The sequence below is a fragment of the Venturia canescens genome, chromosome 10, assembly GCF_019457755.1.
Source record: "Venturia canescens isolate UGA chromosome 10, ASM1945775v1, whole genome shotgun sequence".
NCBI lineage: Eukaryota > Metazoa > Arthropoda > Insecta > Hymenoptera > Ichneumonidae > Venturia > Venturia canescens.
The window spans coordinates 17,270,623-17,289,035 of record NC_057430.1 but is presented as its reverse complement, the minus strand read 5'-3'; the positions used below and the strand labels follow the sequence as shown (position 1 = coordinate 17,289,035).

The 18,413-nt window shown below is 41.9% G+C and overlaps 3 protein-coding genes across 4 annotated transcripts; 2 read left to right on the top strand and 1 right to left on the bottom strand.

The window, feature by feature from the left end:
- Positions 1–726: 726 nt before the first annotated feature.
- fbp (fructose-1,6-bisphosphatase) lies at positions 727–3,861 on the top strand. The gene is made up of 4 exons (XM_043430085.1): positions 727–982; positions 2,623–3,087; positions 3,287–3,476; positions 3,574–3,861. Exons 1-4 carry the CDS (start codon positions 807–809, stop codon positions 3,766–3,768), a joined length of 1,026 nt encoding a protein of 341 aa, XP_043286020.1. The 5' UTR covers positions 727–806; the 3' UTR covers positions 3,769–3,861.
- A 727-nt stretch (positions 3,862–4,588) lies between these two features.
- On the top strand, positions 4,589–13,874 carry LOC122416932 (uncharacterized). The gene is made up of 3 exons (XM_043430086.1): positions 4,589–5,110; positions 9,319–9,480; positions 9,539–13,874. The coding sequence occupies exons 1-3, from the start codon at positions 5,038–5,040 to the stop codon at positions 9,745–9,747; spliced, it is 444 nt and encodes a 147-aa protein (XP_043286021.1). The 5' UTR covers positions 4,589–5,037; the 3' UTR covers positions 9,748–13,874.
- Positions 13,875–13,906: 32 nt separating this feature from the next.
- gcl (germ cell-less) lies at positions 13,907–18,395 on the bottom strand. Of its 2 annotated transcripts, XM_043430084.1 has the most exons (9): positions 17,920–18,395; positions 17,433–17,556; positions 17,238–17,334; positions 16,763–17,132; positions 16,423–16,692; positions 15,930–16,148; positions 15,745–15,835; positions 15,451–15,614; positions 13,907–15,349 (listed from the first exon to the last, which is right to left on the bottom strand). In XM_043430084.1, exons 1-8 carry the CDS (start codon positions 18,063–18,065, stop codon positions 15,483–15,485), a joined length of 1,449 nt encoding a protein of 482 aa, XP_043286019.1. In that variant the 5' UTR covers positions 18,066–18,395; the 3' UTR covers positions 13,907–15,349; positions 15,451–15,482. The 2 variants fall into 2 exon arrangements, with proteins under 2 accessions (XP_043286019.1, XP_043286018.1); XM_043430083.1 differs by having other exon boundaries at positions 13,907–15,614.
- Between the last annotated feature and the right edge of the window lie 18 nt (positions 18,396–18,413).

Genomic DNA, 18,413 nt, shown 5'->3' with positions numbered 1-18,413 from the left:
TCATAATTAGTTGGGAGACGCTAAATCTGATTTGCGTCGCGCTAAAATCCGGCCGGCAACGTCAACGTCGGAGACACGCGGTTCGCGAAATAACGTCGTTCGAATCAGATAATAAACAATCGAAAAAAAAACGATTCACACTCGATTATGGGGCAGCAACAAGTTATGAAATAAAACACAAAGTTTGACATTCCTTCTGTTTTTTCACGTCCGAACCAAACGGTAGCTCGTGAAGCAAGCACCGATTGACGGAGTGGCCGTTAGAGTGTGACTCGAACACAAAGAACTAAAGAACTGTGACGCTGCGCCTCAGTGTTTTGACTTTTTTTAATCGCCGTACAATTCACACTTCAAAAACAATTTTCTAAATCGTCGGAATACATTTATTTGTTTCGTAAATTTTATTGGACGCAAGACGACGAAGCAGATCGCCGCGGCGGACGTGCATCAGTAATTTGAACTTTCACTGTCGACTTTCCCTCCGCCCAGGAAGAGCCCGAAACTGGTCGGCAATGTTTACGCGATGTACGAAAACATGAAAAGAACGGGCTCATCTCGCACGACCGAGGCATAGATAGCAATTAGAATGCGTGTATATCGGGAGTTGTGTATATAGCGCGTGGCGGAGGCAACTGCTGATACGAGATGCCCCCTAGCGGGATCGTGGCAAAATATGTTTCGTTAAAAACATCGCGCGAGCGTTCGTTGCGACCATGCAGTAGACTGCCGAGTACCGAACACTTCGCAGGCGCGTTCCATCTTTCTCTTCGACTTTATTTCTCGTTGTTTCAAACACTCGATCCATCATGACTTCTCGAGGACCATCTTTCGATTCGGATTGCATGACTCTAACGCGTTTCGTTTTAGCAGAACAGAGAAAAGTGCCAACGGCGACCGGCGATTTGTCGCAACTTCTTAATTCCATACAAACAGCTGTGAAAGCCGTCAGCTCCGCCGTGCGAAAAGCCGGCATCGCCAACATGTGAGTATTCCGCTGGTGACTTGGGATCACCCCAAACTGAATTTCTTTCCGTTTTATTCGCGAAAATTTGAGTTGAATAAAAAGAAAAGCAGCAATTTTCGACTGTTCGATCAACATCGAGCGTTCTGACGTCTTTCAAGCGAATTTTTCTTGTGCATCTCTGTCACTTTTCAAACACGGTCACAATTTTATTTGCCTTTCAATAAAATCGATAATTCGAAGCGAGCTTTTTCTTTACTGCTTTTCACGATTTTTCTCGAACAGTGATCAAGCTTTCGAAAGTTCTGCAGTTGTTTTTTGCTCTCTTCGAAAAACAGACGATGCGGTGAAATAATTTAATGCCTCGTCTGACGATCCCCTCGGTACCGTTGAAATAAGACATCTCCGCAGGTTATCACGCAGCAGTGACCACCAACACTGAAAAAGAGCGAGTCTCAGTAAGATAAAAGTTCTGACAACGCTCATTTCGTCCGTCATTACGAACGAAACATCGACTTTGATCTTCGTATTTATTTCGAGCATCCGTCGTTGGACGAATTCGTCACTCAATTTCGATACAAACCTTCAAAGATTTTTTCACTTCGCTCACTAAATAAAAAATTAAATACAAAGAGGAGCATAAAAGTAAACTAAATTAGATAAAAACTTATTCGAACTTGGAAACTTTGAACTTTGAAGAATTCGACGTTCGACGAAAAGGCGCAAGCAAACAATTGATTTTTCCTGTCCGATTTCAAGCGTTCACAAATCTCGAGATGAACTCGGAACGACATTCGAGCTTTTCTATTTTTTTTTACTCCCCGCCGCGACTGTCGCAATTAAGGAGGGTGGCTGCGTTCGTCAAATTGATAAGAAATTGATCAAATTTGGTGATAATGTTCTTCAACATCAAGTGCGAAGACACTATTTTTTTCAAAATTTTCTTCCGCTTAGTTATCGAGTAATTACGGATTAAAGCAGATTTCTTATGCCCGGAATGTATACCTATATATATGGAAACGCTATGCTTATACACTTGAACTTTAGTGATCAATTACTCGATAACTGTACAGAAGAAAAATCTTAAAAAATTTGTACTGTCAAATTTGGCCCTAAAGAATATGTTCACCAAATTTTATTAAATTCTTATCATTTTGAAATTTTTAATGTATTTAACATGGTTTAGCATGGCAACATTGTATCGTCGGTAGCCACCCTCCTTAAGGATATATTGCAGAGGCGATACAATGTTGCCATGCTAAACCATGTAAAATACATAAAAAAATTCAAAATGATCAGAATTTTATAAAATTTGGTGAACATATTCTTTAGTGCCAAATTTGACAATACAAATTTTTTAAGATTTTTCTTCTACACAGTTATCGAGTAATTGCGATCACTAAAGTTCACGTGTATAAGCATAGCGTTTCCATATATATAGGTATACATTCCGGGCATAAGAAATCTGCTTTAATGCGTAATTACTTGATAACTAAACAGAAGAAAATTTTGAAAAAATTTGTGTTTTCGCACTTGATATTGAAGAACATTATCACCAAATTTGATAAATTTCTAATTATTTCGACTTTTGTATTATTCACCCTTAATTATCGCCCAAAGTGACTCGAATCGAAGATTCAAGTGCTCCTGAACGATTTCAGGTACGGGATCGCCGGTAACACGAACGTGCAAGGAGAAGAAGTGAAAAAGCTCGACGTGTTGAGCAACGAGTTGTTCATCAACATGCTCAAATCGTCGTACACGACGTGTCTCCTCGTGAGTGAAGAAAACGAGCAAGTTATCGAAGTGGAGACCGACAAGCAAGGCAAGTACATCGTTTGTTTCGACCCCCTGGACGGTTCTTCGAACATCGACTGTTTGGTTTCGGTCGGCTCGATTTTTGGTATTTACAAGAGATTCGAAACATCGACGAAGCCGACGCTCGCCGATGCTTTGCAAAAAGGTCGTCAGCTGGTCGCGGCTGGTTACGCTCTCTACGGATCCGCTACGATGATCGTCCTCGCTATCGGCCAAGGTGTCAATGGCTTCATGTACGATCCGGCACTCGGAGAGTTCATTTTGACTGAACGGAACATGCGCTTACCGAAGAGAGGAAAAATCTACAGGTACAGTCGTCGTGGCCCGGGGCCCCGGGGTCGACAGAAATTCTATTTTTAATCAGTATTCCCCATCCTCGAGGGCTCGTATATGATAACAAATAATTAAAAGATTTACCTCCGAGCTACAAAAGTGGGCCTACGAAGAAGGTTGATTCTTCCTTGAAAATGATGAATTTATTGGGAATAAAAAATTTTTATTTCACAGCATCAACGAAGGCAACGAAGCCACGTGGGACTCGGCGATCAAAGAATACATTCAATCAAAGAAATATCCGAGCAGCGGAGCGGCGTACGGAGCGAGGTACGTTGGCTCGATGGTTGCCGACGTGCATAGGACCATTAAATATGGTGGGATATTTCTGTATCCAGGATCGAAGAGTAACCCGAATGGCAAAGTTAGTTATTCGCCTCGATAATCGAATTCCAGTATAACGAGCGAAGCAACGAAGTGGCGGGGATGGTAACGAACGAATCTTTTGTTTCTTCCTTCAGCTTCGCCTGCTCTACGAATGCATCCCGATGGCCTACATCATCGAACAAGCCGGGGGATCAGCGACTTCCGGTGAAATGGAGATTCTGGACATCGAGCCAAAGGCCATACACGAGCGATCGCCCATTATATTGGGATCGACTGACGACGTCAATGACGTACTCGATTACATTCGAAAGAGCAAAAACGTATGCTGAAAACCTTCCGTCAACCAGAAACGTCGTGATTAATCGAAACTTCTCGTCGCTTGGGCCTCTGACAAGTTTGAATAAATTTTAAAATTCTATCAACTCCCGTTTTCTCATCTCCAGTCTTCCCCGACAGAAACTGCAGCTCCTCGGATTATTTCAGCTACGAATAAAAACAGCCGAAAAAATCTCCCCTTTCGTGGATCGTAGAATTCCATAATTCCAAAAATCCGGAGTAGTTGCGCTATCGAATTCGCCGAATAAATCTCCTTCGCTCTCCTCAATGGCCGTAAATGTGTCAGGACAGTCCCAATTTGTTTCAGCTTAAACAACAAAATAATAAAAGTCCACTTGGCATTATTTTCCAGAATAAATGACAGTTGAACCAGCGAAAATTTGTTGGCACTTCGGAGATGTCGGTACCAAGGGATTCCGACTGAAAGTCCCCGCGCGATAAATTCCTCGCCTGCGCCACTTGGTTCCTTCGTTTAATTTGAATGCGAAATCTCTGCGAATTCGGGAAGCCCATCGAATCGATAAGGGGACGAGGATCCGGCTCGGAGGGGGCGCATATTTGTTGAGGTATTTCAACGGAGAGTAAGAATTGGCGTTTGAGGAGCCGATAAAAGTGGGTTGTTCGTCAGCAGGATTCGCGCAACGCGTGCGACCGACGACACAACACGGGGAAGTAAGCCTTGGCGAGGGTTGAAACGGGGGAGGGTGGTGCGCGGAGAGGAAGCGGGTGGTAGGGACGAGTGCCGTGGACGTTTGGTACATGGAAGGGGAAGAAGAGAACGAGGGTTGGTTCTGCTGCATAACTGATAGTGAGGGAGATTTGAGAAGCGAGCAGAAGCAGCCGCAAGCTCGGAGGGAGCGTAACCCGAAGGAGCTCAATATCTTCTCGGCCCGCGCGAGGATTGAAATTATTATTATTTAATTTCTCTCCTTTTAATCGGTTCTCCGAAAGGCCTGTCGAGGCTCCTGAAACCGGACGCGATTTTAAGGCCCTCGCTCGACCGCTGTCTTTCATTCCTTCGCGCCAGTTCGTCGCGGAGACAAAGCAACGACGTAACTCCGCGCCACTGCCATCTGCATTTAAAAGCCAATTAGTTTCCTCGGCAAATAACTCGCGACGGGGAAATAAGCGAGAAACGAACAGCCGCGGGGAAGTGCATGCGTTCGATCGCCACGGAACCGCGTCCTCTCGTTCGACTCTCAATCGCCAAAAAGTTTTTATTACGCGCTTGGAAAGTGCACATGATACGGTGATTCGGAAGCATGACGACCAACTCCTCGCGACTCGTTTCCGTTGCCACTGTCCTAGTGATTTTAGCCGCTATCGTCAAACAGGGTAAGCAAGATTTACTTTCTTTTCGTTGGCTCCTTGGACTCGCTCGGTGGAAGATGGTCGCGACTCGACCGTAATTTTCCATCGAACGGGTCGGCTCTCCAAACGCTTTCGAAATCTTTCGCACCCTCGTCCCAAGAATCCTGCTCATTGGGACCGCTCGCTGTACAAGCACGCGGAGATTCCTCCGCGGAGAAGGTCCTCGCGCTCGTAGACTGAGAAGATTCGACTGCGGCTCTCCCGAGCCCGGAAAATCGTTAGGGAAAATTTTTGTTGCTCGTTCTCGGCCAGCCCGTTTCCGCCAGCGAGGATAATTACAGTCGGGAAGGAAGTCGGACTCCTCGAAAAAAATGCTTTTCCCCGGAGGAACGGAGCCTCATCCGCGAGGTGATTCCCGGGCCAAGGAATTCCATTCGAACCTCGAAATCGAAGAATTTTAGGAACTTTTGGGCCACGCAAAAATCCGGAATCGAGCGGCGACTCGATTCGAAATGGGACTCGCGGGTGAAGGAACTCCGAGAGTTGGCACACTCGGTGCGCGGAAGAGGGGCACGGTGCCTTTGTGAGCGGGAAGTCGTAGAAGATTGCGAGCCCTTGTACGACTTCCGTCGTTCTCGACGCCTCGATCTCTCATCGAGTATTTATTCCAACGGGAAAATTCGTTTCGGTGCTCAAACGGAGTCGCGAACCGTCGCGATTGGATTCGAAAGAGTTGTTCAAAGGCCGCACAGGCTTTCGCCAGATTAATCTGTGATCTCGTTCGAAGAGCAACTCTCGCTGATGCTTTTTTTTAAAAATGTGCCCTTTTTACATGTATTCTTGTCACTGTGCCAGAAGCCTTAAATCTGCCACATAGAGCAGCAAGCCCATGGAGCACAAGTTTAACCCGGCGGGCTTCCCTGTTGCCAACGTCTCTCTCGGAGGAGCGGTCGCATCTGGCTCGATTGCGTGAGCGCGGAGATCGATGCTCCTCTTTGTAAGACTTCCGAGTCGGTGAATATTCGTCCGTAGTGTCGCGACGAATGTGTACCGGAATTGTAAACTATTCCAGTCGCACGTCGACCCCAGAAATATGGCTTTCCTTCGAGTAACGAAATCGAAATAACAGACGGAAGAGCGATTATTGAACGACCTATTTCTAGCCACCTGCCCCCCCCCCGCGGCCCTTGCTCTCGCGCCCGCTTCTTTCTTTGTTTCAACGGAATCGAACCCGGCTTCCGAGTCCCCGATCCGGGAGCGTTTGCGAACCGCGTAAAAGCTGTATCCTCGAATTTTTCGAAGGTATTTCGTGCCCGTTGTCAGCAATGTAGGTCATTCGGGTTGTATTGGTGCACGTCCCTCGCGAAGGGTGCTCGCCGCGACGCGGATGCTACTCGAGCAGGTTACGTAAAAATTCGCCGACTCGCTTAGCCTCGAAATGGGCGCACGCGGGCCGAGAATTTTTCGCGCCGAGCCTGACAAGCAAACCTGACGTTTTCGAGGGGAAAAACCGGTGCAGAGTTCAAAGGAGGGCGCCCCGACCGAGTCCCCTGCGATCAATCGCGCCGGACGGAAGAACGGGGACAAACACCGCCGACGACATCGAAGCGCGGTTGAAACTTCCAGCAATGGGACTCCGCACGGAGCGTGTCCTTCACCCATATATCCTCCTTACGTAATACGATCAGCTGGCACCCGGCGCGATATAGGAACAAGGTGAAAGAGGTCGTTGGGGCGATCGATCGACCTCGGGACTGCAGTTTTGACGGTCTCGGCTCCCATCCGTGACTTGCGCAAAGACTCGGAGCTTGCGTCACGCTCTTCCGCATGGAATTGATTTGCTCAAAGCCTCTTTTTCCGAGGATCAACTTACGGTTGAACAACCGGAGGGGAGCGCCCGCGGATATGAAGGAAGATGAAGGATTGCGAGGACGAATTTCCGAAAATTACACGATTTTGTGACAACTCGATTGCGGAATGCCGTTTTAGGACGTGGCACAAAGCCTCTGCGCATCGAATCGAGCGCAACCGAGATCGCAACCGCACCTTCGTATTAATCCTTCCTCGAGCTGTTTATATGAGCAACGTTTTGCAAAGCCGCAACAGTTCTCTCGAGCTCCCTGTTGTCCTCTCGGGACGGTTGCACCACCGTAACCGAAACTCTGCCGGGAGTTGAGAGAGGCTGTAATCGTTCACGATCCCACTCGTTGCTTTCGTCATTCTCGGTGGCGAACTTTACATTTTTCTTTTATCGGGTAAACGAGAATTGGCGGGAAGTCGTGAGAAATTTAGCGAGGGAAAAAAAATGTTTTTCCCTAAACCGAGTTTCCCGAATGCGGACTCTACTCGGACACCCCACTTTCGTCGCTGTCGACAAACGCATGACCAACGAAACGGACAAAGCTGAACAAATGGCGGAGTAACAACCCTCCTATTTATGGCACTGTTCAAAAAGAACTCTGCTCTTAAAATCTTCACTCCGAAATTCACAACATCTTTACGTCTACTCATGCATAATCCATGATCTTTAAGGAAGTTGAGGCATTAGAATGAAAATGATGTCACCGCTTTTAAACCGATTGCATCTTATAAAGTGAAGTGTAAAAAAAAAATGAGTTAAATTTTCAGACAGTTAGGAGCGTCGTTGCTGAGAAAAATCAATAACAATTCGAGCCAAATAACATGTAATCTTATGGAAGTCAAGACACATTCAGTGATATCTCTGTTAAAAATGATGCTAAAAATATGAAATTTTTTGGGCAACATGAGCAAGGCTTGCCGAATAATGTCAATTTTTTTCAGATTTATTAGGAGATTTGCTGAGATTATATTAATAATAATCTGTTTTCCGTGCAGCTTTTTGAGACTAGAATCGTCACTGTTCGTGTTTTCGACTGAGCTTTCACCAGTTTTTCGTCTTTTTTCCCCAACTTTTCTTTAAAGTGTGTGCAACATTGCCAAACTGTAAGCTGGCCTAACTTTTGAAAGGTAGAGGTCATCACTTTTGGGTAAAAAAAAATGACTGAACAGCCTCAACTTCCGATACATTCTGTACTCAGATCCGGAGTGAGAGAGATAGTTGCAAATTTCGAAATCCAAGTTCTTTGACACAGTTTGACCGATTGAAGAAAGGTTCTGTCAGTCGATTTTTCTCATCGTTCTGTGTACGCTGACAGAGCCTTTTTTTATCGATCAAACTGCGATTTCGAAAATTTCAAGTGCGGTTAGTCGACTGATCCCATACTCTTAACGATGTATGGTACAAAAGTCTAAATAATTAGAAATTTTATCAAATTTGGTGATAATGTTGTTCAACATGAAGCGCGAAAACACAATTTTTTCAAAATTTTCTTCTGCTTAGTTATAAACGCTATGCTTATACACGTGAGCTCTAGTGATCGATAACTGTACAGAAGAAAAATCTTTGAAAATTTGTATTGCCAAATTTGGCACTAAAGTTCTGATCATTTTGAAATTTTTCATGTTTTCAGCGTGATTTAGCATGGCAAAATTGTAAGCTTGTACCAAATATCCTTAAAGGAGGGGAGTTGTTGCCGAGAATAGTTATCGATAGAGTTGTTAAGGGTGAATGATACAAAAGTCGAAATAATTAGAAATTTATCAAATTTGGTGATAACGTTCTTCAACATCAAGTGCGAAAACACAAATTTTTTCAAAATTTTCTTCTCTTTAGTTATCGAGTAATTACGCATTAAAGCAGATTTCTTATGCCTGGAATGTATACCTATATATATGGAAACGCTATGCTTATACACGTGAACTTTAGTGATCGCAATTACTCGATAACTGTACAGAAGAAAAATCTTTAAAAATGTTGTATTGTCAAATTTGGCACTAAAGAATATGTTCACCAAATTTTATAAAATTCTGATCATTTTGAATTTTTTTATGTTTTTAGCATGGTTTAGCATGGCAACATTGTATCGCCTGTGCAATATATCCTTAACTAGCAGGTACATCGTCGCAGCTCTGATGCGCGATAACAACTCCGCTCTTCGAGCCTGTATTTAGAGGAGAACCGTTATTGGATAAATGTCTGAGTGTAGAATCGTTGACTCGCTGCGACACGATTCGACTCTTCACAAATCCACTCGATAACATTTCCACTCTACTCTTCGACATTTCCAGGCGGATCGACACAGAAGATTAATATTAAAATTAAAAATTGACTGGGTTTGAAAATTTGGTGTTCGATCTTTGAATGTTTCCAGGCGAAGCGATAATCTGCTACCAGTGCAACAGTGCGTTCGACCCCCGATGCGGTGACCCCTTCGATCCGTACAGTCTGGGCACGGTGAATTGCAGCTTTCAACCGAGGCTGGAACATTTGGGTCATCTCGAGCCGACTTTGTGTCGTAAAATAGCACAAAAAGGTAAATTTACTCGGTAAATCAGTTTTACTTGAGTAAGTAATCCGCGTGTTTATTTCAGTCTATGGCAAATTGCGGGTGGTGCGAGGCTGCGGCTACATTTCGGAGGCGCGAGACAACGGACTGTGCGTGAGGAGAACGGGAACTCACGACGTGATGGCTCATTATTGCGCGTGTACCGGCGATTTGTGCAACGGAGCGATCGGCAAGCTGCCATCCTCCGTGACAACGGCAATATTCCCAATGATTCTTCTCCTCCTGAAAATATAGAAAAATCGTTGGGTCGTCGGTATCGAGTAACTCGGGAAGGAGGTCCGAGGCCGAGCGCCTCGGATCGAGGGACGCGCGTACGAATCCGACATTCCGTTGTGTTTTTTCGTTTGATTTTCTCCCCCGGAATAACGATCGACAGCAGTGGCAAAACTTTGCGGGGACTCCCGAGCGATATTCCGGGAGCTCCCGTTCCCCCCGGCTTCGAGGCGGGGAAATTGGTGAAGCTTGGAATCGCGATCGGAGTGAACGGGGACGTCAATTTGGAGAGTCGAAAAATCAGCCCAGTCACTGCTTTCGTTCGTTCAAACGAGCCTGATTTTTCGAGATTTTCATTGCGAGGAAAGCCTCGTCGTGATAACGCAACGCGGAAACTAACGGGCCATTATTCACTGCTGGAATTTCAGCGGGAAAATTAGCCTCGCTGGCAATTAACACTCGCGACGAATCCCTCCAGGCTCATACCCTAAAACGCTTACAAACGTCCCGAGATCCGCGTTCTCTAAAAACTGTTCGACTCCGGTGATAAAGTTATCAAAAATAGGAGAAAAGGCGCGAAGAATTCGGAGGAAAATATCACGACGAGAGAGAGAGAGAGAGAGAGAGAGCCGGTGAAAGAGCGAGTCAACCGACGTCATCGCGCTCGTTGAATCAAGGTCATATCACGATTACGATTAAAATACCAGTTTCTTCGTACACGCATTATATCCATCGGAGTATTTTTAATAATCGCGACCGCACGTGTTTTAGCAGTAATTCTCAAATCGAAGAGGTCTCTCGTAGCTGTAGGTACTAGGAATACTTATAAAGCGTCAATCTTCTAAGTAGAGTATGATTTTTAATGTTAAACTTAGTCACCGACGAGGAGAAGAAGCTGCTAAATTTCTTGTTGAAAAATCAAACTAGAAACGGAGCTCTCGCGTCCGGATTAAAGTCTTCGCACGCGGATCTCGACGATCCTTCGCGAGTAGCTAGAAGAACGAACAACTTGGAAATTGGTACGAGATAAATGTGGAATGGGAGCTGCTGTTGTCGCTGAATGGAAACTAAATGAGAAAGCAGCTTCGAAGACTTTTCGTTTTACTTCTGGCGGTTCGAACGATTCGAGATTTATTTGTTCGCCGCGTCGACGGAATTCCCCTTGGAAATACTTCCCCATGGTTCAGCGTCGGTCGATCCTTCGATCGACGAAAAAAATAATCTCACGATCGCTCCGCACGATGACTCGTGGAGTCGAGAAACTGCCATTATACGCTCACGATTCGACGTATCGGAGACGCCACACATTAGCAGAAATCTCGCGAGGCTCCCTGACTGCGCATAGAAGCAAATTTCCGCTTTCCTACGAGCCGAATTTTCTGGCATTTGGAGCTCTTGCGTTGCGATTTTTGCACGGAAGGACAAAGTAGTCGCACCGACTATCAACACTGACTGACCGTCCACCTTATCAGATTGTGGCCTCTGAGCCCACGCCATATTACGCGAAGCCTAAAAAGTAAACGTACACGTGACTCTTTAATCGTACACTTTGTAGAATAAGAATATTCCACTTTCCCTGATCGATTGCTGACCAACTCATTCGCGAGGTTCAAACGATCTTTTGAGTCGAAAGGCCGAGAGCTCGGGGCAGCTGCGAACGAGGATCGATTCACTGGCAGCCAAAGTTTAGTTGGAGTCTTTGCTTGGACGGACTCGAGGTTGGTCCGTTGAGCCAACGATTTTTCGGGGCTTCGACGAAGCTTTGGAAGTTTTGGGAAAAATCTTGGAGATTTGGCCCCTGGAGGCAAGCACGAGGATCTCGTCCGCGCAAATTTTCCAACGATTAAGATTCCTGCGGAGCTTGGATTCGAATAGGAAACAATTGAATCGCTACAATTAGCAACGAATCGGGGCTCTCGTGATCGAGCTCGAGGAGCTCGAGAGCAAGGGATTGAAAAAGTGAAATTTAGTATCTTGGTATTCGAGAATGCGAAGTTGAGCACTTGATATTCAAGCGAGGAGAAAATCGCGGAGTATTTTGGTAGACAAGCCTCCCATGGAAAATGGTGGTGAGGTCGAAGAGCGAGTTTTTGGGGGGTTGTCGAGTCGAGATAGGAACCGCGACCCATTTCCGATGATTTCGTACTTTTGTCCTCGGAAAATAGAATTGATCGAACGTCGCGAATTGCTTAAAGTTTCCTGAATAATTCGAGTAAATTTAAGCAGCTTCCTGTACGGTATAGAAGCTCAAAGCGAGTGTAAAATTTCGGCGAAAATGCTAGTAATCGCTGAAGCATTGCGAGGGCACGTTTTGTTGGCTCCGTAGGGACGAATCATCGGGTGGCAGTGTCTCATTGAGGAGACGCCACCGCGGACGCTTTATTTTTTTAAATCACACTCATCGAATATTAGAGGATTTTCGTACGCGCGCGTATTTCTATAGACTCGTAATGAAATGCGGTTTAATGTTATTGCGTATCTGAGTAAAGCTACGGAAACAACCCAAAATGCCTCAAGTCAGATCTCGAAGAAAATAGCGATCCTTGGCAGCAGATTTTCCAGACAAATCGAGCGAATTTCGGTTTCGTTCGGTTGCCCTTGTAACGGTCGAAAGTGCGCGAGAAAAGTGCGCGAAAGTGCCCTTCAGGATCCTCCTTTTTTCCCCGCCGCTCTTTTCCTCCTTGTCAGCTTTACGAGAAACCTGGAAAACGATGTTTTTAAGGATCGATATTTTTTATCTAATCAGATATTAAAACTAGAATGAGAGTACAAAAAATCTAGTGCACCTGTTACAACGATCGAGTTACGTACGATTTTATAAGAAAGCACTTTGAAGCGTGGCGGCCAGAGATATCATCGTGGAAAGAGATCCTGAGCTCGAAAAGCAACGTCACTTTGAAACAACCGGTCCGATTTTCCTGAGAGTAAAAATCCCTCGAAAGCACTGCTGTTCATTCGGTTGTGAGTTTTCCGATTGTTTGGCCTCGTCGAATTAGCTGTGAACTCAAAAAAATCACGATAAAAAATTTGTTCAAACCTTGAACTCGCAACAAGCGGTTGAGAAATTCTTCATTTGTTTAGCTCATTGAAAAACGAAAAAAAAATTGTTTTTCTATCGGGGCTTTGGAAACTTGGAAATATTGTTGCATTGCCAAGATTTTCCTTGATGAAAAAAGTTCGCGAAATACGCTCGCGTCTGAGAGAATTTGATAATTGGTGAAAAAATGAAAACTTATTTCGGTTAGCTCATTTGGAGAAATGGCACAGGCTTTCGAAGATTCCCCTGCGGTTTGACGCAGGCGCGAAGAAAAAAGTGGTGAAAAGCATCGACGTGGCAAGCAGCGCCGTACAAAAGGCGAATGAAAAGACGGCGGCGCTTTGACGAACAGAAAACGATTAAACTCATAAAATCCCATGAAAACAAGTTGAGCGACATTTATTTCAATGTCGGAGGGGGAGGGGTTAAAAGAGAAAAAAGCGAAGTACATGCCTTAATTGATAAAAGTAGTTTTTACGAAGCCTTTTGATTGTGGGATGGAGCGAATTCTCGGCTGGGTTCCTTCACAACTTGAACTATTTTAAGAGAAACCGAAATCAATAATATACGAATAATAAGAAAGCGAAAAAAAAAAAAGGAAAAACAAAAAAAGATAAAACGATATCATATCACGATCAAAATTAGTTTGTAAGGACTTTCATTGGAATCTTTCATAAGAAATATTTCATCGGAGAATGAAGTTTGAAGGAAGATTGACGAGCGATGCAAAGAATACTATTGACACGTGGAACAAAAAACTTGCTACTGATTGGTTACGAAGGAGAAAAACGATTTTTTTGCTTCTCATAAGCGTATCTAACGTTCAAACGCTTCGACAGCTTGCAAACCGACGATAAAAATTCACCGGTTATTTCATATTATTTATTTTATTTGCGAAATTAATAATATATTGGCGAAAAGAAAAAACAAATACCGAGCGAAGAAAATCCTGACATCAAATTGTCCTTCCTGTTTCAAGGATTTCAAAGAAACGTCGCAATATTCGAATAAAAAAATGTTATTTATAATAATGATTGTTAAACTCATACGACGCAGAAACACTGTGTATAGAAATTGTTGTATCAATAAAGTATTCAGTGGTTACCGAAAATTACTTCGATTTTTTTGTATATCGCCAGGACATTCCTTCACAAATTTTTATTCACTTGTTCTCTTCTCATTTTTTTTTTTTTTTCGTTTTTTGTACAAAAATTTGTGTACGAAACAAATCGAGGTATTCGTATCGTTACATTTTCCATGCTTCCTTATACGATTATGGATTCTTCGAAACCTCCGAATAGCTCGAGAACTATAAATTGTACGAAAAAGGTACAAGAAACTTGATAAAATGCTATCTTCGCCGGCGAGTCATTGCCCTTAATTAATCGTCGGCATTTTATTCGTAAAGACCTAAAAAAATGAAATTTGTGTAAAAAAAATTATTTTTTCACTTCAATATCCGTTTTTGGATTCTCACGCAATATTTAAAAAAAAAAAAGTGTCGATTAGAACAAAAAATTTACGATTTCCGAAATGACGTTTGTTTATTCTTCACAAAAAAAAATAATAAAAAAACAATACTATGTCGTCAAATGAAAAAATTACAATCCATTCTCAAAATTTTTAGGCACAAAAATCTCTTCGTTTGATTTTTTTTCGATATTTTGCCAAAAAAATATTCGATAACTCTCTTTTCCCGTTCCCTCGATTATTACATCAATATTTTACAAGGTAAATAGTTAGAAAAAACTCCACCTTCGAAGGCAACTCCTGTTAAATATATAGATATATATTTTGTTTCTTTAACCCTTAACAGTATATTAAATTACTTTGAAAAATTAGGATATATATATATATATTAAGCATATTAATTCGACAGTGTCAGGCATTTGTGAAAAATATGAATTTATCAATGAACTGTGGAATCTATGGAACAGTGTATTGATTTAACACATTAAAATCAGTCCTTTGAATGAGGAATGTGCTAGATTTCATCCATACGAAAATAAAACGAAAAACAAAATGAAGTATGAGAATTATTTGGAAATCTACGAAATATAATTTCCGTATAAAAACGTTCGAACACTGCATTCGCAAGCTCGTATGTGAACACTTTTTGTATTGGTTAGTTTCCTTGGAAAGGTTTTATATCAAATGTGCACTCTGCTGGCCAGCACAGAATTGGAACAATAATTGACGATTTTCTTGTTGTCATTCTTCAATGAAAATTCGAATTTTCCGAGCCTGTTTAATTTTGTAAACGATCAGAGGAATTTATTATGTAGGAAAACTAAGAATTTCGTATGCCTGAAAAAGACGTTTTAACTTTTCTCACTTGTTTTGTTTCTTTTGTTTTCAAGCTCGTAGCACCTGGTGAGTGTTTTCGTTTGTGTTCTCTTTATATACTATACGAGTGTCTAGGCGACGAATCGTGGCGAATCCAAGCCTATACAACCTTAAGGTTTGGTGTTATTCCTCCTACTTTATGTACAAGCTGCATCTCTTGTTTGGTCAACAAACACGAGCAACCCCGCTCAATTGTCAACGATGGATGATTTACCAGCGACACGGTAAATGTTCTCTCGACTAGATAAATTGTAGAACCGGTTAACGCGGGTGGTGGGAACTTTTGCAATTCCGAAACACCGTTGAAAATGTGATTGTTCCATTGGGATATACCGTATTACCGATTTGTATGTTTTTAGTTTCGTTTCTCTCCTTAAGTATTCGCAAGCACCGTTATACTCGACGGTTTAGCCTCGTCCAAACTCGTAAAAGGCGTTACAACCTGCATATTGACGGATATATACAACGGATAAGTCAGCTGTTTGTCCAACGGCATCACTTGTTTCTGCAATTTAATCAGAATTTTATTAGATTTTTCATGAGTCGAGAAAAAAAAAATTTATCCATGTGTCAACAGAAAATTTCTGTTGGGACAAAAGGAAAGACGCAGATGCATGGAAAAGAAAATATTTTACCTCTTCATTCTTGTGAAGTGATATTTTAAATATACCAGAACTCTGTATATGTTTTATTTGTCTCTGCTCGTCCAAGGAAATCAGCGAAACCCTGGGATTAAATTAATAAATTGTTAAAATAAAGTTCATACAAAATTAACGAATATTTACCAACATTTTCTGTGAAAAATGAAAAAGTTACTTGCTTCAGTATGATGTTGCGTTTGCTGTGATTAGCAGTTATGTGATCCGAGTCTATCCTGTGATTTCTCCTTATCCTAAGCGTCGTTATATCGAGATGTACAACAAGCTCAAGGCCAAAATGGAACGCTGTCCACCTCCAAATATGATCACCAGGTTTTTCGACACACCTTCCGCATCTAAAGCATTCTCTGGAGAATTCCTCATCGCTCATTTGTTTAGGACTTGGCAGAGAGAAACAGAAAAATTAATTCACATTAACATTTTTCTTTTTTTCCAATAAATAGTCGCTTGACTTTCTTATAAGGGGAAAAAAAAAATGGTGATTCAGAGGCAATGAAAATTTGAGTAGGTACCGATAAAGGTGGGGTTGACACGAGAGCAGGGATGCAACAGTCAGTAAGAGGTCCTCAAATCTGGGTTGAAGTTGTTGATCGAGAAAACTTCTGAGGTTTGCGAGTTAAAAAATTTTAGACAGACGTGATTCGTTCAACTCACCCACGATCCTTGTTCGCATCTATTCTCAAAAGATGTAACCACTGCTCTTTGTAAGCGTTGTGAAGCCATTCGGATGGAATTAGATTATCGCTGTACAAAATTTCTACGTCTTGATCGTGGAGCAGCAGATATTTCATTCTCAAAGCCTTGAAAGGCGGAGCAAATTTTTTTCCTTCTTCCGTTGATAAAAACGGCTGTGTCCATGTATGATTTTTATAATAATCGTCTACTTGGATTGCATCTTCTTTATTTGTCATGTGAACAAACAACCTGGAAAAAGCATTACATTAAATTGACAGCTTCTTTTGTGGAACTTATTTGAAAAAACCAAAAATAGTACCAAGCTCGGAGCATCATGTAGACACAGAATTCAGTTTGCATGGCAACCAATTCACAACTGCCTATCAATTCCGCCATGAGATCAGGTGTGATTTCAGTCAGAAAAGTTGGATACCGCCACCCATAAGCAAGAAGATTTACTTCCAGCCACTTTTTTGCTGCTGCTTTGACAGCAGGTACACCATATGAGACTGCAGCATTGTAGTAAGGAACAACCGTTCTTATGTTAGTCGTTTCGATCATTATTTCTCCGCACTGATCAATGAGTCCTTGTAATTGAAATAAGGTCGATGTTGCAAGGATCGAAATAACGTCTTTGGGCTCGAGACTAACTTCATCCTGGTATAACGAACCCAATACGATTGTTAAGGCTGGGAGATTGTGAAAAAATGGAAAAATTTAAGTATTTTTATTTGATTCTGAGAACCATAAAAAGTAAAATACATAAATAGATACTGAAATTAAAAGAACCTTACAATCCAGTGTTATGAAGGGATCAACAATTTCGACGGTAATAAATCTTTCATTCGTCTCTCGCCAGGCACCCGAAAACATGCTTGCAAAATATGGACTCTGTTGTGGATATAAATTTCAGATATAATATGAAAATATTCGTGAATCACATGATTATAAATTTGCACAATTGATTGCTATCGAACCAACCTACTTACTTGGCTTATGTATACTTTGTGCAATCGCCATGCTCTTCCAAGCATGAAAACTGTTATATCACTTGCTTTTTCTTCTTGAAATAGAGTTTTGTAAATATATTGTGCAGTTGTAAGCAGTTTTCTTCTGTAATTGCAATTTGCGAAAAAGAAATATGAATTATTTATAATTAACCATCAAAGCCCACCTGTAAACTGTTTCCGAATATCCTCGATTATTCATTCAATAATAATCTCTAATGAAATTATTGCATTAATGTAGTTGAAATTAATAAAAACATAATGGTTGTAAAATTATTGTAAAAAAATTGAAATCGCAAAAATTTGAAGAAATCTATCGTATACGAAATTTGTGGTTATCTACGCATCTCATTGACGAATGAAAGTAACACGCAATAAATCAAATTTTTTTCAAGTGATATTACTATCACGAGATTTTGAACTTGTGAAGACAAGCTCTAAATACCTACCACAATCGATTTATACCAACCTTTTGGGTGTTTGTAGAGTTTTGTCAATAAATTCCGAATCTGATTCGCATTCATCCTCTTCGATGCACTTTCTTTTGCGTCCAAGATAAACTGAATTCACAGCGATATTTGACACAAAAGCAATTCTACTCAAATAATTGCCCATTTTACTCGTTCATTTATGAATTTATATTATATGAACATTATACAAATCCGTGTTGTTTTTTAGAGTATGAAAAATCGCGTACACGAACAAGGCACAAAGAGTAAACACGAATAAAAATATATAACAAATAAAAAAGCACCATCGACGATGACAGTACCAAAAAAAAAAATTGCCCGTATAATTATCACGGAATTTTAACAATTTTGTGAATTATTGTAATCCAAGGAGATACGTGAAAGCTCGAACGAGCTAACTCGAGAGGTGATGTAAACATCTCTTCTTGAAAATGTGACAGAGTAACGCAGCACGCAGCTGTTTGCTGTTTCTCACATACACACTGACAACGAT

Coding starts and splice junctions, on each gene's coding strand:
- fbp (XM_043430085.1), top strand. CDS start 807: ATGACTTCTCGAGGACCATCTTTCGATTCGGATTGCATGACTCTAACG. Junction 983..2,622: donor AAAGCCGGCATCGCCAACAT/GTGAGTATTCCG, acceptor GAACGATTTCAG/GTACGGGATCGCCGGTAACA. Junction 3,088..3,286: donor AAGAGAGGAAAAATCTACAG/GTACAGTCGTCG, acceptor TTTATTTCACAG/CATCAACGAAGGCAACGAAG.
- LOC122416932 (XM_043430086.1), top strand. CDS start 5,038: ATGACGACCAACTCCTCGCGACTCGTTTCCGTTGCCACTGTCCTAGTG. Junction 5,111..9,318: donor AGCCGCTATCGTCAAACAGG/GTAAGCAAGATT, acceptor GAATGTTTCCAG/GCGAAGCGATAATCTGCTAC. Junction 9,481..9,538: donor TCGTAAAATAGCACAAAAAG/GTAAATTTACTC, acceptor TGTTTATTTCAG/TCTATGGCAAATTGCGGGTG.
- gcl (XM_043430083.1), bottom strand. CDS start 18,065: ATGGGCAATTATTTGAGTAGAATTGCTTTTGTGTCAAATATCGCTGTG. Junction 15,836..15,929: donor AAACGCAACATCATACTGAA/GCAAGTAACTTT, acceptor ATTTAATCCCAG/GGTTTCGCTGATTTCCTTGG. Junction 15,615..15,744: donor CACTTCACAAGAATGAAGAG/GTAAAATATTTT, acceptor ATTAAATTGCAG/AAACAAGTGATGCCGTTGGA.